The 27,580-nt window shown below is 30.0% G+C and overlaps 3 protein-coding genes across 5 annotated transcripts; all 3 read right to left on the minus strand.

Moving 5' to 3' along the window:
- Nucleotides 1–5,358: 5,358 nt before the first annotated feature.
- Nucleotides 5,359–6,260, minus strand: LOC110611745 (peroxiredoxin-2). The gene is made up of 3 exons (XM_021752182.2): nucleotides 6,025–6,260; nucleotides 5,814–5,893; nucleotides 5,359–5,712 (listed from the first exon to the last, which is right to left on the minus strand). The coding sequence occupies exons 1-3, from the start codon at nucleotides 6,177–6,179 to the stop codon at nucleotides 5,459–5,461; spliced, it is 489 nt and encodes a 162-aa protein (XP_021607874.1). The 5' UTR covers nucleotides 6,180–6,260; the 3' UTR covers nucleotides 5,359–5,458.
- A 4,412-nt stretch (nucleotides 6,261–10,672) lies between these two features.
- Nucleotides 10,673–11,649, minus strand: LOC110611747 (peroxiredoxin-2). The gene is made up of 3 exons (XM_021752183.2): nucleotides 11,412–11,649; nucleotides 11,182–11,261; nucleotides 10,673–11,072 (listed from the first exon to the last, which is right to left on the minus strand). The coding sequence occupies exons 1-3, from the start codon at nucleotides 11,564–11,566 to the stop codon at nucleotides 10,819–10,821; spliced, it is 489 nt and encodes a 162-aa protein (XP_021607875.1). The 5' UTR covers nucleotides 11,567–11,649; the 3' UTR covers nucleotides 10,673–10,818.
- A 3,134-nt stretch (nucleotides 11,650–14,783) lies between these two features.
- LOC110611742 (transcription factor bHLH68) lies at nucleotides 14,784–18,358 on the minus strand. Of its 3 annotated transcripts, none has more exons than XM_021752177.2 (8): nucleotides 17,785–18,357; nucleotides 17,317–17,641; nucleotides 16,983–17,060; nucleotides 16,703–16,768; nucleotides 16,392–16,457; nucleotides 16,163–16,234; nucleotides 15,409–15,453; nucleotides 14,784–15,130 (listed from the first exon to the last, which is right to left on the minus strand). In XM_021752177.2, the coding sequence occupies exons 1-8, from the start codon at nucleotides 18,084–18,086 to the stop codon at nucleotides 14,999–15,001; spliced, it is 1,086 nt and encodes a 361-aa protein (XP_021607869.1). In that variant the 5' UTR covers nucleotides 18,087–18,357; the 3' UTR covers nucleotides 14,784–14,998. The 3 variants fall into 3 exon arrangements, with proteins under 3 accessions (XP_021607869.1, XP_043810453.1, XP_021607870.1); XM_043954518.1 differs by having other exon boundaries at nucleotides 15,000–15,130; nucleotides 15,370–15,453; nucleotides 17,785–18,358; XM_021752178.2 differs by having other exon boundaries at nucleotides 15,000–15,130; nucleotides 15,414–15,453.
- Between the last annotated feature and the right edge of the window lie 9,222 nt (nucleotides 18,359–27,580).

Raw genomic sequence — 27,580 nt, forward strand, 5'->3', positions numbered from 1 at the left:
GGTTACCCCTACCTCCGAAGCTACTAACATCCCATTCACCAGGGCTTCGTACTCAGCCACGTTATTAGAAGCTTTGAATTCTAGTCGCAAGGCATAACACACTTTGAAGTCCTCCGGCCCTTTAAGCATTATCCCAGCACCGCTGCCCTCAGCGCCTGATGCTCCATCCACATATAACTTCCAGCTAAACTCTTGAGAAGGTTCTCCCTCTCCCCTTTTCTTCGGCATGCTTGAGGTTGATTCTCCTTTCTCCTTGTTAAATGTGCACTCCGCTATAAAGTCAGCCAGCGCTTGTGATTTTATCGTTGTCCGAGGTCGATACTCCAGACAATAAGGGCTGATTTCCACGGACCATGCCAACATCTGTCCTGAAGTTTCCGGTCTGTGTAGTATCTTCTTTAAGGGTTGATCTGTCATTACAACTCCTTGATGACCCTCCAGGTAAACTTTAAATTTCCGGACTGCTAGCAACAGGGCGTAGGCTATCTTTTCGACATTCGAGTATCTGACTTCAGCATCTCTGAGCACCTTGCTGACATAAAAAACAGGTTTCTGTTCCCCCTCTTCTACTCTTACCAAAACCGCTCTGATCGCTTGCTCTGAGGCCGCCAAGTATATCAGGAGTTCTTCTCCTTTTAAGGGACTACTGAGCACGTGGGGCGAGCTAAGATATCTCTTCAACTCTGTGAAGGCTCTTTGGCAGTCTTCTGTCCATTCAAAGTTCGGCACCTTTCTTAACTTCTTGAAGAATGGCAAGCACTTCTCTGCCGACCTCGACATGAATCGGTTGAGCGCCACTACTCTCCCGGTTAATCTTTGTACGTCCCTTACACAGGTCGGCTCCGACATACTTAGTATAGCTTCCACCTTCTCCGGATTAGGCTCAATGCCCTTTCCGCTCACCATATACCCCAGGAACTTTCCTCCCCTGATAAAGAAAGCACATTTCGCTGGATTCAACTTCATTCTATATTGATCCAGTACCCCAAATACCTCCCTTAGATCGGCAACATGTTGCTGGAAAGTTGAACTCTTGACCACCATGTCATCCACATACACCTCCACGTTTCTGCCAATCTGGTTTTTAAAGATCTTATTCATCAATCTTTGATAAGTTGCCCCGGCGTTTCTTAACCCGAAGGGCATAGCTCTGTAGCAGTAAGTCCCATCTTCGGTTATAAATGAGGTTTTTTCCTCATCCGAGCTTTCCATCGGGATTTGATGATAACCAGACATAGCATCCAAAGAAGACATGTAATCAAAGCCGGCCGTTGAGTCGACCATTTTATTAATATCGGGAAGGGGATAACAATCTTTAGGACAGGCCTTATTTAGGTCGGTAAAATCTATGCACATCCTGTATTTGCCATTGGCTTTTTTGACCAACACAGGATTTGCCAGCCATTGCGGATACATTACCTCCCTAACAAAACCTGCTTCCTCTAGTTTTTGTACTTCCTCCCGGGTAGCCTGTTGTTTTTCCCTTCCCACTACTCTCTTCTTTTGCTTTACTGGTTTAGCTTCAGGGAGGACATTCAGCCGGTGCGTCATTATCTTAGGGTCAATTCCTGGCATGTCTGAGGGCTTCCATGCGAAGGTCTGTGCATGACTCCGGATTAAAGCCATTACTTCATTTTTCTGTCCTTGGGTGAGGTTGGCGTTGAGGCTGAAGATTTTGCTTGCTTCTGCTTCTGACAAGGAGAAAGTCTCCAGTTCTCCAACTGGCTCTGTCCGAGCTTCCTTGATCTCATCCCTGACCTCCAGGACTTCCGAGTCAAGTTCTTCTTCAGTTGAGCTCGGCTCTGCCACTGTAGCCAAGTATACAGCCCTTGCTTCTTCTTGACAGCCCTTAACTATTCCCACTCCTCCCTCTGTTGGGAATTTGAGTGCCAGATACCGGATGCTAGTGACAGCCTCGAAATCGAACAACGCCGGCCTCCCCAAAATCACGTTGTAGTACAATGAGAGTTTAACCACCACAAATATCTCGTAGTGAGTGCGAGTTCTAGGTGCTTCTCCCAAGGTGACAGCCAGCTTCACCTTGCCCTCAACGAGCACCGGCGCTCCTCCAATCCCTTTGATCGGTGATCGGTCTCGGACCAGCTGTTCTTCGGGAATTCCCATCTGCTGGAAAACCCGATATGGCAACAGGTTGACTTTACTCCCATCATCTATCAGGACTTTCTTCACTCGAAAGTTATTGATGACAGCCTCGATGACTAACGCATCATCATGGGGCATCTGAATACCCTGTGCATCCTCTGGAGAAAAAGTGATGGTCGTGGGAGAATGCTCCATGATCTGCATGACTTCGCCGCTGCTGGTCTCCCCTTCTCGGTTTCTTTTCTTGCCTCGACGGTTCATCCGCCCTCCTGTTCCTCCAACAATCATATTGATGGTCCCGTTGGATCCATCATTCACTGGCCCGGCTCCTGTTCTCCTCGGCATCTGGGTTGCCGGTCCGGCCTGAGGCCTCTGCCCCTCCGGTTTTTTCACAAAGTTTTTGAGATGCCCCCTTTTTATCAGCCTCTCAATTTCCGCAATCAACTGAAAACAGTTATTTGTATCATGACCATGCGTCCGGTGATACTGGCAATACTTGTCAGGGTTTCTTTGATCCGCCTCCGACCTCATGGGCTTTGGCCACTGGAGGAATTCCTTATCCTGGACTGCCATGAGCACTTCGGCTCTGGAAGCGTTGAGAGGGGTCGGCTTTTCAGGGACCCAAGGCGGGAGCGTTCTTGGCTCAGGAACCCGCGGATGGGGAGGAGGCCTTTGGTCCCTTCTCTCCCAGGCCTGCTTATACGGCTCGTGCCTCTTCCCATGCTTCTTCTCATGTCTCTCCGGCCTTTTCTCCTCCAGGGCTTTGTCTTTTGCTGCCGTCCCTTTGGCAAATCTGCTCGTTACTAAGGCATCATCCTGCCTTATGTATTTCTCCGCTCTCTTCATTAACTCGGCCAGTGTGGTCGGAGGTTTCCTGCTCAAAGAGCCGAAGAACTCGGCCGAGGTCGTCCCCTTCTGCATGGCCTCTACTGCCCTCCCTTCGTCTAACTCGGGAATCTGTAAGGCCTCCGTGTTGAAACGGGCAACGTATTCTCTAAGTGATTCCCCTGCCTTCTGCTTCACGGTTTCCAGGTAGCTCGTCTTTCTATCTGCTGGCACCCCAGCTATAAACCGGCTAATGAAACGAGTAGCGAGGTCTCCAAAACTTTTGATACTTCCGGCCTCCAGACTATTGAACCATGCTCGTGCTGGTCCCGAGAGTGTTGTAGGGAATACCTTACACATTAAGGCATCTGATAAAGTCTGCAACTCCATGAACGTCTTATAGTTCATGACGTGCTCCCTCGGGTTGCCAGCTCCGTCATAGGCTGCTGTTGATGGCATCATGAACTTCTTGGGGACAGTCTCTTGCTGTACCATCTTGGAGAAAGGAGAAGAAGTAGGTAAGGAGGTTAGGCTTTGATCTTTCTTACCTAGCTCGGCTAAGAGCTGTTCTTTCAACTTTTCTAACTTTTTGTTCATCTTCTCGTCTCCCGAACTGCATTCCTCTTCCTCCTCCACTTCCGTTCCGGTCTCGACGGTTGTTTCAGCAGCACAGTTATCCACCTCCTCGTTGTCTATCATTTCTTTGACTCTCCTCGCATGGGTGCGGGCCTGTGGTTCTTCGTCTTCCCCGGTATCATGACTGTTAGTTCGAAGATGGTCGGAGATGGGTCGGGGCTCATTGGTTCTGGGTTCCTCCACTACTGGGAGTGCATTCACTGGGGTGCTAAGACCCCTCTGTTGCATTATCTGCCCCAACCAGTGAGCAGTGGTTTGTAACTGGAGAGCCATGGTTTGAATGTCCTGGTTGGACAGGGTCATAGGGGGAGCATTCCCTACCAGGCTTGGCGAGGGATTAGGGGGAACAAGTGTTTGGTTATTCATCGTTGTTGGGCCAGAAAAAGAGAACTGCTGCCCTTCTTGAGCAGAGCTCAGGTCATTGGGAAGGTTAAGATTACTTTCTTGGTGGTTTGCCATCGTGGATCTCAGTGGGTTTTGAAAGTGGAAACTCTGGGGATGAAAAGATCTCCTTCGGTTTCCCACAGACGGCGCCAATTGATGATCTGAGATCCAATGGAATAGGGTTTTACAAGGGTTTCGTATTACAAAACAATGGTTAATACAACTTTCTCAGACTCCTCTCAAAAACTTCGTTTGTCTGGGGACGGTGCTCCCCTTTTATCTTTTCTGCTTTGCTCATGGTGACGTGTAAAGGCCTCTCCGTGATGGGAACACGCGTCTCTGGCATGCAGATTTGGGTGTACGAGGGTATCAGCCGCCTGCTCCATGCGTAACGGCCTCTGACTCTCCCCATGCGTACATCCGTACGGATCTGCCAGGCTGTCTGAGTTGGGTCTGGACACTGGGCTGGGCTGAGAGTCGGACCAGATGCTGAGCCCAAGAGGAGAGGGCTTGCTTGGCGCGGGTTGGGCCGGCCTGAATGGGGGAGATGGGTGAGCCCGGCCTTTGAAGGCATATGGGTCCGGCTTGTCTCACGTGTGTGGGCCTCTGCTTGATGGGCTTTTGGCTATGGTCGAGGCCCTGGTTCGGGGTTAAGAAATCCAGCGGTTATCACCCTTAATACAAAATAATATGAGTTTACTCTCCATTTCAATCTTTTAGCATTGTTCATCTAATGAATTTATCCAGTGATTTTCTAAAATATTTTTCAAAGTTATTTAATCTTTTGTCTCTTATTTAAATTTTATATGCAAATTTCAACATGAATACATATTGAGAAAAGAAGATATAAAGATAATTTCAAGAGAAACGAGTCTATTTTAATTATAACTATAATTTAATTCGATTTTAATAATGAAAATTCTTGTAGAAAGAGAAGGTCCAAAAAGGGACTTGTTTGTTCAGCAAATACAACATCGAACAGTGGATTTCTTGTTTGTCCGTTGCCAAACCTGGAGGAAGCAGAGTCAAAAAGAAGTACAGTCGCACAGTTCACAAGATTCATGGTCTCTAGGACCATCTCTTGCGTAGTCAAGCTTCCAAGAGAAGCTTTGTGCAATGTCAAGGCTTTGAATTCAAATTCTTTTGAATACTGCTACATACAGTCCATTGCATTTAAAAAGGAAAAATTCTATGGACGCTGTTTGTCAGACTGAATGTGCTACTGAAATTCTAATAGCCTACAAACTAGGATTTCAGTAGCACATTCAGTCATACTATTTTGAATGGCAATATAGAAGTAAAAAAATTTTTGTAGTGTTCTATTGTTTTATTATTTCTTCATTCATTTTGATTTTTTTTAAAAAAAGGCTAGTTATTTATTTCACCAATAGTACTTCAAACAAAAACCTAGAACAATAAGAAAAATAAACATGACTCCTTGGACCCAGTACAATCAGGGTTCATAAACTAGCATCCATGAATAAATTGAAGAGAGCTACCGCTAGAGGACTTAAAGTGCCTTAAGGATTTCATCAACACTGGAAATGCTGAACTCTCCGCCTTCTTCAAGATTTGCAGCCTTCACCTTGAGATCATCAACCAAGAGAGCAAACCTCCTAGATCGTGTGCCAAGTCCTATGTCTTTCAGGTCCAACTCAAGGCCTAGGGCATGTGTATATGATGCAGAGCCATCAGCCAGGAATTTGACGTGCTTATTCTCAGGGTAAGTTTTGGCCCATGCTTTCATTACAAAAGGGTCATTAACTGCAAATGATCCAAAACCACAAAGTTTTGGCCCATGCTTCCATTACCAGTGAAAATAATACAATTTTCAGAAGAAATATTAAATTATTTTAGAAATATACCGCTAATGCATAGAATTTCTCCGACTCCTTTCGATTTTAGCACCTCTGCTTTCTCGATAAAGCCTGGAACATGCTTCAAGCTAACACAAACCCAATTGTGCCAAATCAAATTCATTTCTCAATTAAACAAATCCATCCAACTTACGAATATTTTTCAAAAGACAGTTCCTTAAAAGATTAGACATATAGATAAAAAGACAAAAAACGTTACCTGCAAGTAGGGGTAAATGCACCCGGAACACCGACGATCACAACCTTTTTACCAGCAGCAAGGGAGTGAACAGATACCTGCTGGAGCTGATCTTGCTCGTCGAAGTGAGCAAGTGTTCCTTCCGGTAGAGTATCTGCAACGGCGACAGGAGCCATGGTTTAAACAAAGGTGTTTAATTTTTTTACTAAATGGTTTGATAGTTGGATAAGCAATGACAAGTAGTGTCGGTGAGACTGCCTATGAATAGGGTGTATATATATGTAAAACGTTGAGCAATTGTATAAGCAAAGTTATTAAGATCAGTTACTCATTAGAAATTTGAATTTATTATCTTATTATTTAAATTTTAAAATGAAATTTTATCATAATTTGAATAAATTATTTGTGATCAATTTTATCTTATCGTGATAAATGTTTATCATGATAAAATTTATAATAATTTAAAATTTTATTTTAAAAGTTAAGTTGACTTTTATTTTTGCATAAATTAATAAAATATAATTATTTATAATCAACATAATAAATTTTATTTTATTTTTAATATATTTTAAATTCATGTTATTATATTAACATTTAATTAATGTACATTATTATTTTTTTATGTACATGAAATGTAAAGTAGATTACAGATATGAGTACATAAATGATTATTTTAAAAAAGGAGTTAGCATTGTAGCTTATCAAGTTATTTTTATATAAAAATGTGGAAAAAAATGAAAACAAAATTGAATTGTAATATTTTTATCGTGAAAAAAGACTAGGCCCGGTCAATGACAAATGGATTATAGAGATTAGCGATCTCTAATGCTACGCATTATGTTTTACACTATTTTGATGTAAAATATTAAAATAATGTAATATTATTTTTTATTTTCTGTATTATTTTTAACATAAAAAAAAATTCTATTTATATTCTTTTTTTTAATATTATATTATTTATTTTATTTTAATTTTATTTATACATTTTACTCAAAAAAATTCATATAATTTTTATATTCACCTTAAATATTTATATATTTTATAATTTCATCCAATATTTAAATATTCAATTATATTATAAATAAATAAAAATAATTAATTATAAAAATACATTAATTAAATATTAATTATAAAAAAATATTACTTAAACATTAATTATAAACATACATTAATTAAATATTAATTAGCAAATTAAAAATAAAATAGACTCGTATTAGTAAATTAAAAATATATTAATTTAAATTAAATTTTAATAATTATAAAAATATAAAATAAATTAAAAATATAATAAATTATGAGAATGAAAAAAATTAAAAAATATATATATAAGTTTTGGATTATATGTAAATTAAAAAGAAAAAATTAAAATGGCGTTACTACATGTCACGCTGAATTTTAGTGGTGCGTTGGAGGGTTATCTCCGGCTAAATTGAAAATTAACGAAGCGTTGGTGTTGGAGATGGCCTAACAAGAAGTATTTTAACATAAGGAAATTTTACTTAGTGGCATGAGATTTAGTAAAAGATAGGATTAAAGTGTGTAAGTGTGAACTTAATCCAGATGGTTGATGTTTTTTTTTTTATCTCCTAGTAATGTCTAACTGCAGTTCCGTTACACTGCCGTAATGTATTGTGTCATTTTTTATCGTTAAGCGGCTATTTAATTTCTTCCACCTTTGCAGACTTGATCTCAAATGTATAGGGGTCTCAAATGTATAGGAGTTTGTTGCCCCACTTACTCATTAAATCAGTTGAGCCGGATCCCTCTAAGTAAGATTCGTCCCATTTAATTCGTGCAGACTTAATTTCAAATGTATATGAATTTGTTGCCTCACTCGCTCATCAGATCAGTTGAATTGGATCCATCTAAGGTCCAAACTTTGTCCGGCCTAATTGCACATGTCTAAACTGCGCTTCCATAGATAGATTAGCGTATTGACTTAATACGTGTTTTTTTAAATATTAATGTATTTTTATTTTTTAAAAATATTAATACGTGTTTTTATTTTTTAAAAAAATATTAATACGTACTATTTTTTCTAAAAAATATTATTATGTATTTTTTTTAAAAAAATATTAATATGTGTTTTTTTCTAAAAAACATTAATATGTATTTTTTAAATATTAATATGTGTTTTTTTTAAATATTAATACTTGTTTTTTTAAAATATTAATATGTATTTTTTAAAAAAATATTACCACGTGTTTTTTTTTCTAAAAAATATTAATATGTATTTTTTTTCTAAAAAAATTAATACATATATATTTTTTAAATATTAATACTTGTTTTTTTTAAATATTAATATATGTTTTTTTTTTTCTAAACCTGATTTTCCTGCATGAACTTAGCTCTAGCCTAGATATTTGAATCCTAATGGTTATAACTACTATTATTAATATTATTACTATATAATTAATTTATCATTTTCATATAAATATTGTGTAAATAAAATTATTGATATATTTTACAATTTACTATTAGCAGATTTCCAAGAGGGCAAAAGCTATTAATTTAAGAGAGGCATTCATATGACTTTATCAATATAACTATGGGTGATGATAGAAGTTGAATTATCTTAACTTTGCAAATTTGCCTTCAATTCACCAAATTAACATGATTTTATTTTATTTTATTTTGTTTTTAGCTTTAATTTATTAATACCCAAATAAAATACAATTTCTTGTTAGTTTTCACTTCACAATTCTTATACGTGTACATACATAAAATTATCTAAATGATTACTTAACAAATATGTTTGGTTTCCATATTATTTATGATTAGAGGTAGGGGTGAGCATTCGGTCGGTTCCGTTAATCGAATTAAACTGAATAAATTGAAAATCGAAATTTAGTGTTTATGAAAACCGAGCCGAACTGATTTTGGTTAGAAACCGAACTGAACCGAACCGATCTGATTCGGTTCGATTCGGTTTGATCGATTTTAATTTTTAATAATTTTTTTATTTTTTATACTTTATTGTTAATATTTTAAAATTTAATTAAAATATTTTAATCGTAATATATTTAATTTCTCTATATTATTGAAAAAACATATTATTATCACTAATTGGTTCAGTTCGATTTTTTAAGTTTTTTCTGATCAAAACCGAACCGAACTGAAATAACTGAAATTTCTGAAATTAAAAACTGAATCGAACCAAAATGTATAAAAAAATCAAACCAAAATTTTAAATTAATTCGGTTTAGTCAGTTTTTTTTTATTTGAACCGAATACTGCTCACCCCTAATTAGAGAAGTTAAATTAAAGCTATATTGGGCCCAATGCATACCAAGCAGCCTCATCGGCCCAATGGAAAAGGTCCTATACATTCTTGCGTGTCTCTTGGGCCTTGGGCCCATAGCCTCGTTTTTCTTATTTTGAAAATATATAATTATCACACACTTCCATTCCACTTATTATAATTACAGATATCCCGATTTAGAATAAGTTGTTCACAATAAAAAAATTTAATTGAATTTTACAGAAACAATATTTCTTTTAAAATAAAATATTTTAAATTTTAAATTAAAAATTAATAAACAAAATAATTGAATTAAATTATTTTAAAATTTTTAATTCCAAACATAAAATAATTTTGCACTATAACATTAAGATAAGATGACATTTATTATAAAATCACCCGTAATGAAGTTAATTTTATCTTCTTACGTCTCTTCTGATGGATAAATAATAATTTTATCTTCTTACGTCTCTTCTGATGGATAAATAATTTTATTAGTATTTACTATTAATGACATATTCTCGAGATTGTGTATTTTTTTAATATGGTAAAGTATGGGAAAGCATGGTTACAGGTTTTCTTTTCTATCCCTATCGAATTCCTCTTCCGTTACTTAGGGAAGAACATATTTCGGTCTAAACCGAAAAATCGAACTAAACCGATTGATTTTAATTTTTTGATTTGGTTTTTCGGAATAATCGATTTGGTTTGGTTATTATATTTAAAATTATTCGATTTTTGGTTCGATTCGATTTAAACATGTTAAATAATCGATCAAACCGAAAAACCGATTTAGTGGCTAGACCCAAGCCCAAGCCCGAGCCCAAGCCCTCCCTCAAGCGTCTCGTACCCAATCCAGCACCCCAACCCCTCCATCCCTTTCGGCCCCAAGTCCAACCCAGCAGATTTCAGTTTGAACCGAACCGAATCGATTTTTATCAGTTTGATTTGGTTGATTATATCTTCATAATCGATTTTTTCAGTTCTTAAAATTTTAACATTTTGGTTTTTAGTTTTATCGGTTCGATTCGATTCGAAACCAAACCGACCGATTGGACAGCCCTACCGTTACTTGTTAAAAAGTGTTATTTGAGTGAAAGCACAGTTTCCTTTTCCTCGTATATCTCTTTTTTTTTTTTTTGAGATTCGAAAAGAAAATATGTAATTTGCCAAAAATACGTGAATTCAAACTCCTATTCAGAATGAACCGATGTTGCAAAATTAATATCAAATCAATTTTATTTAAAATTTAATTAAATTTTATATGAATTTAATTATAGAATTGAATAAAATATTATATTAAAAGACTTTTTGAATGTGAATATATAATAATTTTATACTTGTTGAATATAGACTTGATTTAAGTAAGTGTTTTTTATAGTATTTTATTGTTTTGTTATTTCTTCAAACATTTTGATTTAAAAAAAGCTAGTTATTTATTTCCTTAATCATCAATACTACTTCAAACAAATACCTGAACCATAACAAAATAAACATGACTCCTTACCCAGTACAACCAGGATTCAAAAACTAGCATCCATGAATAAATTGAAGAGAACTACCACTAGGGGAACTTAAAGTGCCTTAAGGATTTCATCAACACTGGAAATGCTGAACTCTCCACCTTCTTCAAGATTTGCAGCCTTCACCTTGAGATTATCAACCAAGAGAGCAAACCTCCTAGATCGAGTGCCAAGTCCTATGTCTTTCAAGTCCAACTCAAGGCCAAGGGCGTGTGTATATGTTGCACAGCCATCAGCCAGGAATTTGACGTGCTTGTTCTCAGGATAAGTTTTGGCCCATGCTTTCATTACAAAAGGGTCGTTAACTGCAAATGATCCAAAACCACAAAGTTTTGGTCCATGATTCCATTACCAGTGAAAATAGTATAATTTTCAGAAGAATAGTAAAAATAGTAAATTGTTTTAGAAACATACCACTAATGCATAGAATTTCTCCGACTCCATTCGATTTTAGCACCTCCGCTTTCTCGATAAAGCCTGGAATATGCTTCAAGCTAACACAAACCCAATTGTACCAAATCAAATCCATTTCTCAATTAAACAAATCCAACTTACGAATATTTCCCAAAAGACAATTCCTTAAAAGATTAGACAAAAGGATCAGTACTTATCAACAAATGAAAGAGAAAAACAAAGAACGTTACCTGCAAGTAGGGGTAAATGCACCTGGAACACCGACGATCACAACCTTTTTACCAGCAGCGAGGGAGTGAACGGATACTTGTTGGAGCTGATCTTGCTCGTCGAAGTGAGCAAGTGTTCCTTCCGGTAGAGTATCCGCAACGGCGACGGGAGCCATAGCTTAAACAAAGGTGTTTGATTTTTTTACTGAATAGTCTGATCGTTGGGTAAATAATGATGAGCAGTGTTTGTGAGACTATGAAGACTGTGTATATATAGGCAAAATGTTGAAGAATCGTATAAACAAAGTAATTAAGATTGGTTACTAATTCAAAATTTGAATTTATTAACTTATTATTCGAATTTTGAAATGAAAATTTATCATAATTTGAATAATTTATTTGGGATAAATTTTATCTTGATAAATCTTATCATTATAAATTTTACGAAAAATTATTTTTAAAGTTGACTTCTACACAATTAATGTAAATGTAGCTTATTAAATTATTTTCAAATAAATCACTCATATAATCGCTTGAAGTACAAATTTAATACTTTTATATAAGTAATGTAAAATCAGTAATTATTGATATGTTAATATGAGATGGGGAACACTCCGAGGCTTAGCCTGGTGGAAAGTGCATCCTTATAAGAGGTCTAAGGTTCGACTCCCCCAACCCCTATTTCAAAAAAAAATAATATGAGATGGGAGAATTCGAAACTATGATATGGGATAAAAATAAATTATAGTGTGAAAAATCGAATTTAATTAATTTAAAATTTAATTTAATTTTTTATTTATTTTAATTCGATTTAATTTTTTAATTATTTTAATTCGGTTCAATTTTAATAAAAAAAATTAAAGTAAAATAATAATATATTATTTTGTATAATATAAAAAATTATACAATAAAATTAAAATATAAAAATTATATATTAAAAAGTTTAACCAATCAAATCGGATCGAATATATGTTATGAACGAGATATTTTTATAAAATTAAATTATTTAATTCTCATATTTTAAAAAATATATATTAAAAATTTATAATTTTTAGTTAGAATTCGATTATACATATTTTTTCGCAATTTAAATATTTATATTCAGTATGATTTACACTACATATTTATATAAATTTAGTTTAGATAAATTTTTTTTATTTTATAAATTATAAAAGGACCTCAGGTTTTTATAGCACTACTTTCATATATTTGAGGAGCATAATATTATTTTATTATATCAGAGCTATTAAAAAATATATTAATTTATTATTATTTTAAAATTACTTAATTAAATATTTTTATATTTTATAAATTTGAATTCTTGTCAAAAAATTATTATTCAATTTATTATAACTTTATTAAATGAACTGAATTTTATAAATATTAAAACTTATAAAAACTTTATAATATGCATAATTAAATTTATATAATTTAAATAATAATGTGATTAATGATTTTCTTAATAAGAAGATTAAGATGTTGGATTTTATAAAATTCAAGTAATTTTAAAATAAATATGAATTAGTAGATATATCAAAAATTTAGATATTTAATAATAATTTATTTTATAAGAAATTGAGCACAATAAAGCTCTATTTATTTTATATTTAAAACACTTGCCTTTATTTAACATAATTCATTTTATAAGGAAATATTGAAAATAATTCTTGCTAAATCATTTGTAATTTTATTTATTTTGAAAGTAAATTTTTATAAATTAAAAAAGAAATGAATAATTTTTTAAGATTATATAATTTATTAAAGTTAAAATTAGTTTAAAATATGTATGCTTTCTTATTATTTCTGATTCGAGTTGGAGATTTTAAATTAAAGCGATACTGGCCCAATGCATAAGAAGAAGGCCTCATCGGCCCAATGGACAACCCAATGCCTTGAGCCCATAGCCTAATTTTTTATACTAAATTTATATAATTATCACTCACTTCCATTCCACTTATTACAGATATTCCTATTTAGAATAAATTATTTATAATAAATAAATTCAATTGAATTAGATTTCACAGTAATTATATTTTTTTAAAATAAAAATTTTAAATTTTAAATTTTAAAATTAATAAAAAAATCAATTTAATTAAATTATTTAAAATTTTTTAATTTCAAATAGGAAATAGAAATAGTGATGATTCAAACTATAATACCATTATTTGAAACAAATAATTTCCCAAAAATTTAATTTATTTTTTATATCAAATTTTCTTATTTAAAATAAAAGAATTTATAAAATTTTTAAGAATTTATTTAATTTTTTTTCCAAAAATTGAGAGAATGTGTCATTTTATAATAAATTCACTCCTAATAAAGTAAACGTGAAATCAATAATTAGTTTTGAATTTTAAAATAGATTTAAACTGAACTTAATTTTTATTATCTACATCTAATAAAAATTACGATAATTTTTTTTAAAAAAAATTTAAATTATATGATTTTTAAAAATATAACGAAAGCCGCAGACTGTATCATAAAATTTGAGATACAGTTAGAGATTAATTTTATATTTTAATTATTTTTTAAATATTTTTATAATTTTATAATTTTATATATTAAAATTTTTTCTATTATAAATAACATTTTCTTAAGTATTTAAGATTCACTTTATAATTTTTTAAAAATTTTAATAAAATTTTTTAATTTTTTGTCTCTTACTTTTATTATATGGTTTTAATTAAATATTATTAATTAAAATTCTCCACAAATTTTATATATTAATAATTTCTATTTATTTTTTTAATAAAATAAATTGCAACTATCTTTGTTGCTTATATGATATTTTGCAAGTAGTTTGTTATTTTATGTAGAAGACATAATCTACACATGTCTTCACATACTACAACTCTTAGGATCCTACATACAAAACAAAACATGGAGTCTTTTCAATATATTCTTGGAGAATTCTTGTCAAGGAAAACAGAAAATTTATATGTACATGAAATCTTCAAGCCCAAGCAAAGCCTCTCCATTATTTGCAGCCGTCAATGTACACGTCATCATTTATATTATTGCCCATAAAGATATTGCAATTTTTATAATATTTGTATAAAATTACGAGCAAAGTATCTTTTTTTCTTTTTTTTTTTTTTAAAAAAGAAACATTCTTTTCGTTTGCTTCTTTATAATCATTGAGTTTCTGAATGATTGAGAAATTAGCTGAAACTAATTAATTCAATTCAATTTTATTTTTTAATAAAATCTTATTTAAAATAAAAGAATTCAAAATTTTTTAATTTAAAAAATTTTCACCATTTTAATCGTAATTTTGTAAGAATATTGAATCTTTATTATTTGATATTAAAACGTTTAAATTAAAATATAAAAATAAATAAACACGAAATTTTACGATCGAATTACCCTTAATCATTATTCGCAGCTGCTAAATTAGAGAAGAACATCCATAGATAAGTTTAATCTTAAATGAGTATTAATTTGAACATACAAAACTCCAAAGTAGAGTATTACACATATGTATAGCTAGCTTGATTGTATAGCATCATGAGCAATCAGCCTTAGAATTTAGCAGAGTGACTGCTCATGATATTATAACGATTGATGAAGCTCTTGTGTGCTCCCAGCCACCGGAATATAATAACTCTCTATTGGAATCCACCGCCGATAGCCGGAGCCCAGTAGTCTGCTCCATTATCGCTTCCAACCTGCAGGGTGCAAGACACAGGAACCAGACACAACCCTCTACTCCTCAAGTCCTTGGGTTCTTCATTGTAGTTCTATAAAATATTAAAGAGGGATTCAACAACTAGACGGAGAAATAATAATAATAATAAATTTTAGAATTTGAAATTCAAACTAAGACAGCTTTTTTCTTTTGTTCATTTGATTAATGAAAATAAAACAGCCTTTAATAATCAATAAAGCTGAAAACATATTCTTCTTTTAAGGTTAAAAAATCAAAGTAAACTCCATGGGAGAGCTAGCTTTTTCATTTTCAAATTCAACTTCTCCAAACCTTTTAAGAAGGCAATGGTGGATCCAATAAAGCACATACCTGACCTGGCTCCTCAGGTAATATACAATTCCTTTCCCCTTGAACCTATCCAAGTAAGAAATGAAAATTTTATATTAAAAGCAGAGGGTGAGAGTCAATAAGTGAGTTATAAATAAGAAAAATTTATTATTTAATTTCTATATTATGAAAAAATTTATTAATTGGCCTTTCGATAAAAAAATATATTAAAATATTTTAACATTTTAAAAAAATCTACTAATTAGTATTTTTTTTTAATCTTAGCCATTAAATATTTTATTATTAGTCCTTATGATTTAAAAAAATTAATTAACTAGTCTCTTAATTTTATAAAAAATTTTCTAATTAGTCTATTTATACTAAGAGTATTTTAGATTTTTTTTATAATATTTAATAGTTAAAATTAACAGAAGGATTAATAGATTTTTTAAATATATTTTTCAAAACCAATGATCAACTAATAAGTTTCTCATAATATATAGGCTAAATAGTAAATTTTTTTATAAATAATTATATTTTTTGTTGCCCTGAATTTATATGAGATTTGGGAAAATACTGGAGTTTGAATTTTAAAAGTTTTGATATTTTATCATTTTTTCATTCTAGTGGAACTTTATTTCTATATTAATCGTGTAAGTACACCTCATAATTTTCTTTTTTCTGTAATTGTGATTGAAAGTGTTTTAGTACTGTGCTTTTATTGAACAGTTTATTTAATTGGAATTGAAAAACAATTAGGATTTTATACATGAATAGAATAGATAGAGTTTATTACAGATTGTAGCTGCTGCTGCTGCTGCTGCTTCATATTTGAGGATCCACTGCCCAAGTACGGCGAGCTAAGAGCCTGCGCATTCAAGGGGGGATAAGTCAGAAGAGAAAACAATATATAGACAGGGTATATTTTGAAGAATTCAATAACTAAAGGAATGTTAATAGAATTGAGCCATCACTGCTACATGGTTGTTTGCAAAAATAAAGGAAGAGAAAGAAAGAAATATCACCTCAATTTGGCTTTGAAGGAATCTAATGTATCCTATAGCTTCTAACAAGACAGAGGCTGTGTCAGTCTGAAAAAGAAAGAAAAATACCACATCGCATAAATCCAAAGTCATATTTTCTTGTCTTCTTTATTAGTTTAAAAAGAAACCCTAATTCCCAGAATAAATCTAAAAGAAATTCAAGCCAAAAAAGAAAAAAACTTTATAGTGGAAAATTCTTTCTTTTCATGGGTATCCTCATAAAGAGTTTTATTGATATTTTATTCCATTTTCTTAACTAATTAACCATATTGATGGGTAAAAAACCTAATTACCTTCCCAAATGGAGAAACTAGCTGGTGAAGAGAAGTGATTCTGTCACCCAATTTCTCTTTCCTCACCTGGTGAAAACAAAAATAACGAAATTTTTAGCTGCAAGATTTTTCTCTTCTTTTGATTTATGGACAAAATGGAAGTGTAAAAGAATCAAGAAAATGGACAATCAAGAAAGACAACAGTGACCATCCCTCGTATTATGTTTGTGAGTGTTTGTGCATGTTGTGGGGATGTATGTATTTTGTCGGAAATAAATATATAGGATTCTGCGTATTTTACCTTAAAGGTGGATTGGGTTGAAGAAGGTTGTTGAACCCTAGCTTTCTTAAGTGCCCCACCAGTTGCAGTGCTGTTACACTAATACAAAACGAAGAAATTAAGTAGTAAGAGTTCTGGGTGGCCATTAACGAGCATGATCAGCTGAAATCGACAAGGATCTAGCCAAAAACATTAACCTAAATTTGTAAGATGTCTCCTTTAATCCACTTTTCAAGATCGGACATGTTCTTGTTTATTTAGTAGTTATCAGAAATCTAAGAGCAAGACATTAGTTTTGGTAGTAAAGTTTTGGGCTCTGTAGATGATATTCTCTTTCTTTTATCAGTTTTCTCACCTCAGAGGATAGATCTGATGGTGGATGTCTGGCATCTCCTATATGGGTAGAAAAATCTAACATGTTGCTGCTGAAACTTGTAACAGAGGACATGGGGGAAGAAGAAGCAGGAGGAATCATTTGAGAACAACTAGGTTTTGCTGCCTGAAACTCTTCATTTGCATGTCCGTAGACGTAGCTGGTTGCCGAGTTTTCTCGCTTCACATCCACAACAGTACAGGTTGTTGAAGCTTGATGATGTAAGATTTGCGCCTCCCAATTCTCCATCTTCTTAGCTTGGAAATGTCTCATGTTTCCCTTATCATCTTCATCCACCAATCCACCCCTAAACAAAATCACATAAAAAACCCAGCAAATTTCAATATTCTGCATAAAATGTCAATACATAGAAAGCTCGAAATATATAGAAATCTATAGAAACAAAGAAAAAATCCCATATGGGGAGAAGCAGAAAGGAAAGAGATTTACATGAGGAGTTGACTCCAAGACTCTGGAAGTTGATCTTGGTTATCATGCCAAGAAGGAAGAGCAAGTGAAGATGAAGAAGAGGAAGAAGAACATGAGGAAGAAGATGATGATGAAGAAGAAGAAGAGGAAGAGGGAGAAGAAGCAGAAGCAGAAGGTATGTAATATTGGGGGAAAAAACTAGGAGGGTTCAAAAATGGAGATGTTTGTTGGTGAGTTGGTGGCTTCATGTTATTTATGTTCCACCAGTTAGGGTTTCCGGCCATCTGCAACGGTGGTGAGGTCTGCAAAACACCACGATTCATTGCTTTCCTGAAGAAAACTGCTTCACTTTAGCCCTTTTCTTTTGATTTTCTTGAAGCTCCCAGAAGGGTTTTTGTAGAAAGATTGAGGGAACTGGCTGTTCTAGATTAAGTGGAGAAGAAATCAAGTTTCTGTTGTTGAGAGAATTTAAATCAATGGAGGGTTGAAAACTTTTGTCTTTCTTCTCTTTCACTCTCTTCCTTTCTTTCTTTATTGCTATGCTTTATTTATTTATTTATTTTCTCTTCTCTTTCTTCTTTCTTTTGTGTTTTTCTTTTTCTTTCTCCCCGCTTTTGCTTTAGCTCAAAGTGGGACAGAAAAGGCACTAGCAATTCTCACAAGTTAAAAAATCCCCAAAAAGAGAGATTTTGCTAAAATAACAAATAGTTGGACAATTTTGCTATGTATCCATGTGTCTAATTATACACTTCTAATAAAAATAATTTTTAATTATGTTCATTTTAAAAATATTAAATATTTAACATTATATATTTAAAAAAAATATATTATTTTTTTAAAAAAATTTAAAGTATAAAAAGAAATAATAATTATAGGTAATGAATAACACATCATATTCACATGCAAATAATTAACAGCCGTATACAAACAATGGGATAATTTAAATTTTGGATTAAATTATGCAGAATTCACCGACTAAAAAAATAAATTAAATTTACTTTAAAAAGGAAAAAAAATATAAAAAAAAGTAAACAAAAAAGAGAAAAAGGAGACGGTGAGGAGTACGTCAGGATGATGGTAAAAATAGAAATTGGTGGTATATGTGATGGTGTCATCACTATGGACAATAAGCAGTTAGATAGAGGAATTTATGTAATATTTATATAAATAGGGTTTTGAGAAATTACAAAGAATTTTTATTTTATTTAAAAAAATTATTTTCTAATTTTTAAAATATAACATAATTAATAAATTTAACTCTTTATTTTTAAAATTAATAGACATTATTAAATTAATTGATTAAAGAAGGGAATTATTCTGTCTTGTTAATATAATTTAAGGTTTTATTCCCACGACATACATTCCCTTAAACCGAACTTCGAGATTACAAGCAAACAAACAAAGGAACAAACTTACCCTTAAATCTCGACTCGAGGCATCCCATGAATCAATATACAGGAACACATATAATAATAATATTATTATTATTTCAAAAAAAAAATTATTATAAATTAATAATTAAGTCCAATGTCTTTTTTAATGTTGTTTTGGCCATCACAAGACAAATTAGGAACAAACAATTCTCTCTTGTCCTCACCCGCTTTTTCTTATATTCTTCTCTCTCTCCTTTTTATTTTAAAACCAAATTGGTTGCTACAAAGTCTATAAAATAAGGGTTAATTTATATATATAATTTCTTTTTTTGATTAGGTATATAGTTCATCAAATAATTGACCCATTCGTTACCAAAAACGAATGATCCGAACCCGGATCCTTAAGCTGAAGTTTAGCTCCTAAATTCAAACATTCATATACTAATGGGTTAAGACATAAGAGTTTGAGATTGAAGTGATGTATTTGGTCGGTTTAATTTAAAATTAAATTGAATTAAATAAATTAAAAATTAAAATTTTAGTATTTATAAAAATTAAATCAAATCGATTAATTAAAAATTAAATTGAATTGAACCAGTCTGATTCGATTCGATCAATTTGAATTTTTAATAATTTTTTTATTTTTTACATATTTTTAAATTTAATTAAAATATTTTAACTTTAATATGATGTGATCGCTCAGTATTATTAAAAATAATATACTATTATCACTAATCGATTCGATTTAATTTTTTCAATTTTTCTATAAAAATCGAATTGAATCGAAATAATAAAAAATTTTGAAATTAAAAATTAAACTGAACTGAAATAAATAAAAAACCAAATCGAATTTTTAAATTAATTCGGTTCGATCGATTTTTTTTATTTGAATCGAATACTGCTCACCCTAATGAAAATATTATTCTTTTGTGAGCATAATTGAATTTATTTTTTTTTTTGAATTATGTAAAGTGCAATTGTCGATAGACGTTTATGAGCTCTACTTAACTTTAGTTTAAGACTAAAAATTAATTCCTCAGTAAAAATGCTTATATATAGGGAAACATAATGAAAAATAAAAAATAAAAAACAGTATTTTTTTTAATATAATCACTCGATCCCATTGAAATTTGAATTTGAGAATTGAGAATTTTTGAGGTATTAATTTAAATTGGCATTAACTAAGAAACAAGACATAATTATAGTTAAATTGAAGTAATGAGAAATTTAATTGACCAATTTGGTGCAATCTCATTTTTGTCAACCCTAGCATTCATCTAAAATATGTATGTTCATTCTCTCTAACAAATTTAATTTAAAGCAATCATCACAACTTTTAACCTAATTACCACTTGTTACTCAATTGCAACTTCAATTCCCTTTTCTAATACCTTATATTCTTATCATAAATCTTCAACTCATTAATCATTTCTTCCTTTCTTCATTTTTTTACAATTTTTTTTTTAATTTTTGTGTAGTGTAGTGGTGATATGAGATTCAGATAAAATATAGTTTATAAAAATGTGTCCAAGCTTAGTTTGAGAGATCAGTATTCTCTCTTTATTTCTTTTTTTCTTTATTCTCTAGTGACTTATAACCGCAACTCTGCTATCGTGTTATTTGTCTCTATCATGCAGTTTCATATGTACAGACATATTTGCTACCTCATACTCGCCAGGCAACCATTTAATTATTTTTTGACGTCTAAACTGGTATGACCGGGTGTAATTGGGCCTATTCTCCTGCTTCCCGTTATATCACCGATGCTGGAGCCTCTTCTGAGGAGTTTAAGCCTTGAGTCAGTCCGATCTACTTCAATCACGAGTTGGGTGGCGCGCTGATAGATTGGCCTGTTTAGTGAGCTCTATTGAATTTTGGATATGTTTCCTTTTTCCTAAATTCAATCTAAGCTCAAATATTAAAAATCCAGCAATCATCGGGAAAATTTTAGTAAGTAATGAAAATGGTTAACGATTAACATTAATAATTTTTATTTATATTCTTTTATAGAGTTATATAAAAAATTATTTCTGCACATTGAAAATTTTATTAATACTTTTATATGTAAATTGTTAATATAATTTATTTTGTAAATTAAAATTAAATAATAAAAAATAAATTATTTAATTAAAAAATATTTTTAAAATATACGTTATTTTTTTACAAATAAATAGATTAAAAAAATAAAAAATTGATCTCAAATTTTTACATTTATCTTATGATAAATAAAGGGAGTGTTATATGTTGGTAGTGTAATTTACTAATTATTATTTTGAAATTGAGCTTGCTTTTTTTTTTGTGAAAAATTGAACTTGCGGCTTAAAATGGGCATTGTGGAGGACAACGTAGTTTTCATAATAGGGTAGCCCATGAAACTATATTGGGCCTTTTAGGCTCCTATTGATTTTCTTTCTGCTCCAACCCATTGGATTTCAAAAATTATAGCTCTGCATAAGCATCTTTTCGTAAAAAAATAATAATTTATAAATGGAAATTTAAGTAATTTTTTAAAAATAATTTACTTTAGTATTATTTAAATGCATTATTAAAAAAGATTCTCATCAAAATTAAATTAAATTAAAATATTTAAAAATTAAAGTCAAAGTAAAATAAAATAAATATAATTAAATTAAAGTCAAATTAAATAATATGTTAAAATAGGTAAATAATTATAATAAATTCATATAAAAAATTGTAAACCCTTATATATTCATGATTAAATCTATATGAATATAATAAACATAAAAATTATCGAGTGAGCAGTATTCGATTCAAATTGAAAAAATTGATCGAATTGAATTAATTAAAATTTTAATTCAATTTTTTAATTATTTCGATTTGATTTAATTTTAAATTTTAAAAATTTTAGTTATTTTGATTCAATTTAATTTTGATCAGAAAAAAATTAAAAAAATCCAATTGAATTGATTAATAATAATAATATATTATTTTTAATAATATAAAAATATTAGATTATATTAAGGTTTATATATTTTAATTAAATTTTAAAATGTTAAAAATAAAAAAAATTTATTAAAAATTTAAATCGATTAAATCAAATTAAATCAAATCGAATCAAATTGGTTTAGTTCGATTCAATTTTTAATCAAAATTGATTTAGTTCGATTTTTATAAATACCAAAATTTTACTTTTAAATTTATTTGATTCAATTTAATTTTAAACCGAATCAACGGAATCCTCTTCCCGAAAATTGCCGATGCAAAAATCAGAGTGAAAAGTTGAGATAATATTAGTTTCCATATATACAGCCAAAGAAATGCCCTACGTATTATGTTAATTTTCTGAGAACACAATTGTTAATTATCTTTTTTCCTTGCTCTTAAGCTTTAATTAATCATAAAAGCTGATTGATATACATTATTTGATAAGATATTCAATGTCTAATCCTAATTAATCTCCATGATATTGATTGGATCATAATTATAATTATCCGAAACACTTATCTTCACCATATTCAATCAAATCAAATTATTGGATAAACATTAATGCTCTGAATGCTTTATACTCAAATGAATGACATGATTGTCATCTAACATGATCGATCTACAATTACCCGTTCATATTTTACTGGGTTTGATGTGAATTCTTTACATTTTTTTAAATTTTTTAATAATTTATAATAATAAATATATTAAATTTTAATTAAATATAAATAAATTCTTAGAGAATCGATTTTTATTATAATGTTTTAATTTTATTTTTCAATTGAGTTTGACAAAAGTAGAAACCTTGCGATGTCTCAACTGTCCTTACTAGCCATATGCATGTTCTGTTGTTAGGGATAGGAATTGTGAAACTTTAAGCATCCATCATCATGTCAAATGGAGAGGACATTCGGAACTTTAATTCCACTAGAAGCATTTAGTAGTGCCGTAGAAGTTGGAGAAATTATTATTTTATAATTTTATATACCATCTAATAACTCAATGGGTCTATAAGAGAATAAAAGTTTCGTTTCCAAGTTGGATAGGGATTTTATACCATCCATATAAATATTTTTTTTTAGAAATGGGCATACAAAATATTTTTTTTTTTAATTGGGCATACAAAATATTTTTAAAAGTTATTGTAACTTTGATATAAACTTTAATATTGACTATATTAATAGTGAGCAGTTAGCTCATTTAATAATTAATTGGTCAAAATTATATTTTATCCTGATATACATTAAGTTGAACGGTTAAAACACACACGTTTAAAATTACATTTCGAACAGGCTTTTAAATGGTTGAAAACACGAACTTTAAAAGTTAAGATGCTAAAAATGCCATAATCTCTTATGATAGTTATCTAAACATAATACCGAGAATTAGGGCATTGAGGTGTCTTGATAATCCTAATTCTCTTTTGATAGTTATCTAAACATAATACAGATTGAAATTGAGTATGGTTAAAATTTAAAACCTGTAATTAAGAAAGAAATTACTCTACCATCTCATCTAGAGGATGTAAATGGATATGATATGTGCAAAAATCACCATACTGAACTTAGAATATTATTAATATTTGAATCCATTCTAAATTTAATTATTATTATTTCAATAATATCTGAAGCAATTTAAATTTATATATATATTTAATTAATAATTTATATAAAATTATGTTTTATTAATAATTTTCAATTTTAAAAAATTAATATTTTTAAAAAATATTTAAATTCTAAACATATAGAAAATTAATAAATATTATTATAAAATATATACTTTATATTAAAATAATTATTTATAGAAATAGATATATGAACATTAATTTTTAAATTTGAATCAATTTCAAATTCGACTATATATTATTCAAATTTATTTTATTAAAATTTAATGTGAATTTCTCCCTAAATAATTCAACATTTCTTTGAATTTATAGTAAACTGAGTTCATCTAAGATTTTTTTTTTTTGAATACGTAGGTGCGAATATGAAAAAAAAGACATGCATGTGATTAATGTCCAATATTAGCAAGTACTCGTTTGATCATTATTGCATATGGAACTTATTTGCAGCAATTTTCATTAGGTATCGTTTTCAAAGCACGCTACTGATAATTTTCTCTTTTTCTTGTAGTATGCTCTAATGGTTAATGACAACTGACAACTGATGAATGCGACAAAGATTCTACATTTGATATCTTCTGCTACAAACTTATTAAAATTTTACTGTAGTTTTTGCTATTAGCACTGTTACTATTTCAGTTTTTGACATACGAAAAAAAAAACAAAGAAAATATGTTTAGCAGAAATGATTTTTGACCTTGTTTACCCTCTGATTTCTAGTTGGGAGCAAGAGAGAATTTCTTTTGAGATATATGATGTGGGGGGAGGGCCACTCTGATCTGTCAATTGAAGTCTGATATGCAGGTGAAATGGTGATTATTATATCGAGAATTGGGAGTTTGTATATAGAAAAGTTGGTGATTCTCAGTTGAATCAAATCTTTTGCATGGGGTCAGCACTCAGAGGACGGAGGATGCTGTTTTCAACATCCATACATATATCATTATTGTTTTGGGAAAACTATTCCACGAAGATTTCATATATTTGGTTGCAGAAAGAAAATGATTCACAAGTACCAAACTCACTGATTATTCTGAGTTTTACATTTGGACTACTATTAGTTCTACCCCTGGGGGCATTGTTTTAACAAAGGCATGCTGCAGGGTGATGACAAAAATGACTAGAAAATAAAAAAATCGACTCGATTTTGAGTCAATTTCGATTTTAACTCAAAAACAACATTAATCAGAACCGGTTCCCCTAATTTACAGTTAGAAGAACGAAAACCTGAATTTCGTATACGACTGTTGCATCTACAAAAATTGCAAAAGGTAATTTTTCGTACCCAAAACTAGTGGGTCCCACCAACCTCTTTACTTTGTGGGTCCGGCCTGCTCCTGCCCTACTTCCTTGTGTGTTTCTAATATTTTTACCTGTCTCTTTGCACGAGGCCGCATCGCTCCGATTATAAAAACTCTCGATTATCTCCGATTTAGTGAAAAATCAGAGAAAAATAAAAATAAAAATTTCAAATAATTAATATAATTTATATTTTCTTAATTTATAATATTGTATTTATTAATTCGAAATATATATAAATAGTTAAAAAATTATATTAAAGAGGAAATTATGATTATAAACTTCTAAGATTTAAAATTTATAAATTTGTATTAAAATTATAACATATGAGTTTAGTTTTTTTAAAATACTAATAAATTTTTATTTTATATTAAACTAAACAATTTATTTTTGCAATTTTTATTGTCCAAATTAATAATGAATGAAAATTTTAGAATTTTCTAAAGCTTTTTGAAAATTTTAATTTATTTTTCTTTTAAAAACTAAAAATATCATATTTTTTATTTGTAAAAAAATTACTCATTTTACTCCTTAATTCAAATTTTTCGGAAAAAAAAAAATCAATTTACGTTTGGAAATGACGTTTTTTAAGTAATTTATGCCGATTACTAAAACTAACAGAAGGGAATATCCTTTTCAGCCAAACAAGTTAAAATGAAAATTAAAGGAAAGAAATCAGAAAAGAAAAGAAAGAATCTAAGCACATTTTCCGGGAAAATCCCACAAGAGTCCAAAACCCAAACAACAACACAACATAAAGCGTACAAAAAACAGATATACACAACACAGAGTCGGTTCCCTTTCATCCCTCTTATCAATACCCATAATAAATTATAAAATTAAAATTTTAATTAAAAAACTCCTATTTCTTTATTATTATTATTTCAAGGTCAGGTGTTTGAAATGTTTTTATTTTATTTATTTTTTAATAAATGTCTCATGTCGGCTTTCTCTAAATTCCCTCACTTTCTAGGACACAGGCAAATCCTTCATTTGCTTTTCTATATTATTATTATTATTATTTGAAATTTTTACTTTTTCATCTTTATATTATAAAAAAATTTATTATTATCAAGCCTTTAAATATACATTAAAGATTATTAATATTTTAAAAATTTATTAATTAGTATTTTATTAATTTTAATAATTAAATATTAAAAAATTAAAAATATATTAAATAGAAAGAGATTAATTATAAATTTTTTATAAAATTTAAAAATTAATTAATAATATATTCTCAAATTTAATTTGATGAGTCCACTTAAATAAATTTATGAAATTTTAAATTTTATTCTTTAACAATTAAATAAAAAAATTAATAAATAATATTTTTTAAAATTATAAAAATTAAATAATAAAATATTGGGTAATTTACGATTTAATCCCTGGGTATTGCCATTATTAACAAGTCAGTCCCTGTATTTTTAAAAACCTATTAAAACGTCCTTATGTTTTCTCTCCGTCAACGAAATAGTCTTTCTGTCTATTTTTGCCGTTAAAAATATAGTAAAAGACTAAATTACCCCCAATTATTTTTCTCCTCCTCCTCCTTCCTTTTCTTCTTTATCAATTCTTCTTCCTTTTGCTTCTTCTTCTTCTGCTTCTTCTTCTTCTGCTTCTTCTCCTTTTTCTTCTTCTTCTTCTGTTTTTTCTCCTTCTTCTTCTGCTTCTTCTCCTTTTTCTTCTTTTGCTTCTTTTTCTTCTTTATCTTCTTCTTCTTCTTCTCATTCTTCTCCTTCTTCTTCTTCTTTTTCTTCTTTTTCTTCTTCTTCTTCTTCTTCTTCTTCTTCTTCTTCTTCTTCTTCTTCTTCTTCTTCTTTTGAGGAGGAGGAGGAGGAGGAGGAGGAAGAGGAAAGAAAAGATAGAGACTATTTTGTTGATAAAAAGAAACAATAAGGATGTTTTAATAGATCTGAGAAAAGATAGGGACTATTTCGTTGACAAAAAGAAACAATAAGGACGTTTTAATATATTTCTAAAAATATAAGGAGAGACGATTTCGTTGACAGAAAGAAACAATGAGGAGGGACTATTTCGTTGACTTAAATAAACAATAAGGATGTTTTAATAGATGTGAGAAAATATAGGGACTATTTTATTGATGGAAAAAAATAATAAGGACGTTTTAATAGATATGAAAAAAGATAAAAATATTTTAATAAATTTTTGAAAATGTAAGGATTAACTTGTTAATAATTATAATATACAAGGACTAAATAAATGGTTTTATTTGAGGGTAAAATTGAATTTTAAAATTTTTTTCTCTCCTCTTTTATTTAATTTTAACGGAAAATAGTACAAAAGGACTATTTCGTTGACGGAAATAAAACATAAGGACGTTTTAATAGATTTCTAAAAATACAGGGACTGATTTGTTAATAATGGTAATATCCAAGGACTAAATCATAAATTACCCTAAAATATTTAATGGTTAAAATTAATTTAATTATTAATTAATAATTTTTTTAAAATATTAAAAATATTTTAATATATCGTTTAAAATTAAAATTTAATTAAATAATTTTTATATAATATAAAAATTAAATAATATCCTTTTTATTGTTAATTATTAATTGCT

The sequence above is a fragment of the Manihot esculenta genome, chromosome 3, assembly GCF_001659605.2.
Source record: "Manihot esculenta cultivar AM560-2 chromosome 3, M.esculenta_v8, whole genome shotgun sequence".
NCBI lineage: Eukaryota > Viridiplantae > Streptophyta > Magnoliopsida > Malpighiales > Euphorbiaceae > Manihot > Manihot esculenta.

Excerpts from the sequence above, each read along its gene's own strand:
- LOC110611742 (XM_021752177.2), bottom strand. The coding sequence starts at position 18,086 with ATGAATCGTGGTGTTTTGCAGACCTCACCACCGTTGCAGATGGCCGGA. Across the intron at positions 17,061-17,316 it reads CATCAGATCTATCCTCTGAG|TGTAACAGCACTGCAACTGG; the intron begins GTGAGAAAACTG and ends GTTTTGTATTAG. Across the intron at positions 15,454-16,162 it reads AGCAGCAGCAGCTACAATCT|GTTCAAGGGGAAAGGAATTG; the intron begins GTAATAAACTCT and ends TTACTTGGATAG.
- LOC110611745 (XM_021752182.2), bottom strand. The coding sequence starts at position 6,179 with ATGGCTCCTGTCGCCGTTGCAGATACTCTACCGGAAGGAACACTTGCT. Across the intron at positions 5,894-6,024 it reads GCATTTACCCCTACTTGCAG|CTTGAAGCATGTTCCAGGCT; the intron begins GTAACGTTTTTT and ends GGTTTGTGTTAG. Across the intron at positions 5,713-5,813 it reads AGAAATTCTATGCATTAGCG|TTAATGACCCTTTTGTAATG; the intron begins GTATATTTCTAA and ends GATCATTTGCAG.
- LOC110611747 (XM_021752183.2), bottom strand. The coding sequence starts at position 11,566 with ATGGCTCCCGTCGCCGTTGCGGATACTCTACCGGAAGGAACACTTGCT. Across the intron at positions 11,262-11,411 it reads GCATTTACCCCTACTTGCAG|CTTGAAGCATATTCCAGGCT; the intron begins GTAACGTTCTTT and ends GGTTTGTGTTAG. Across the intron at positions 11,073-11,181 it reads AGAAATTCTATGCATTAGTG|TTAACGACCCTTTTGTAATG; the intron begins GTATGTTTCTAA and ends GATCATTTGCAG.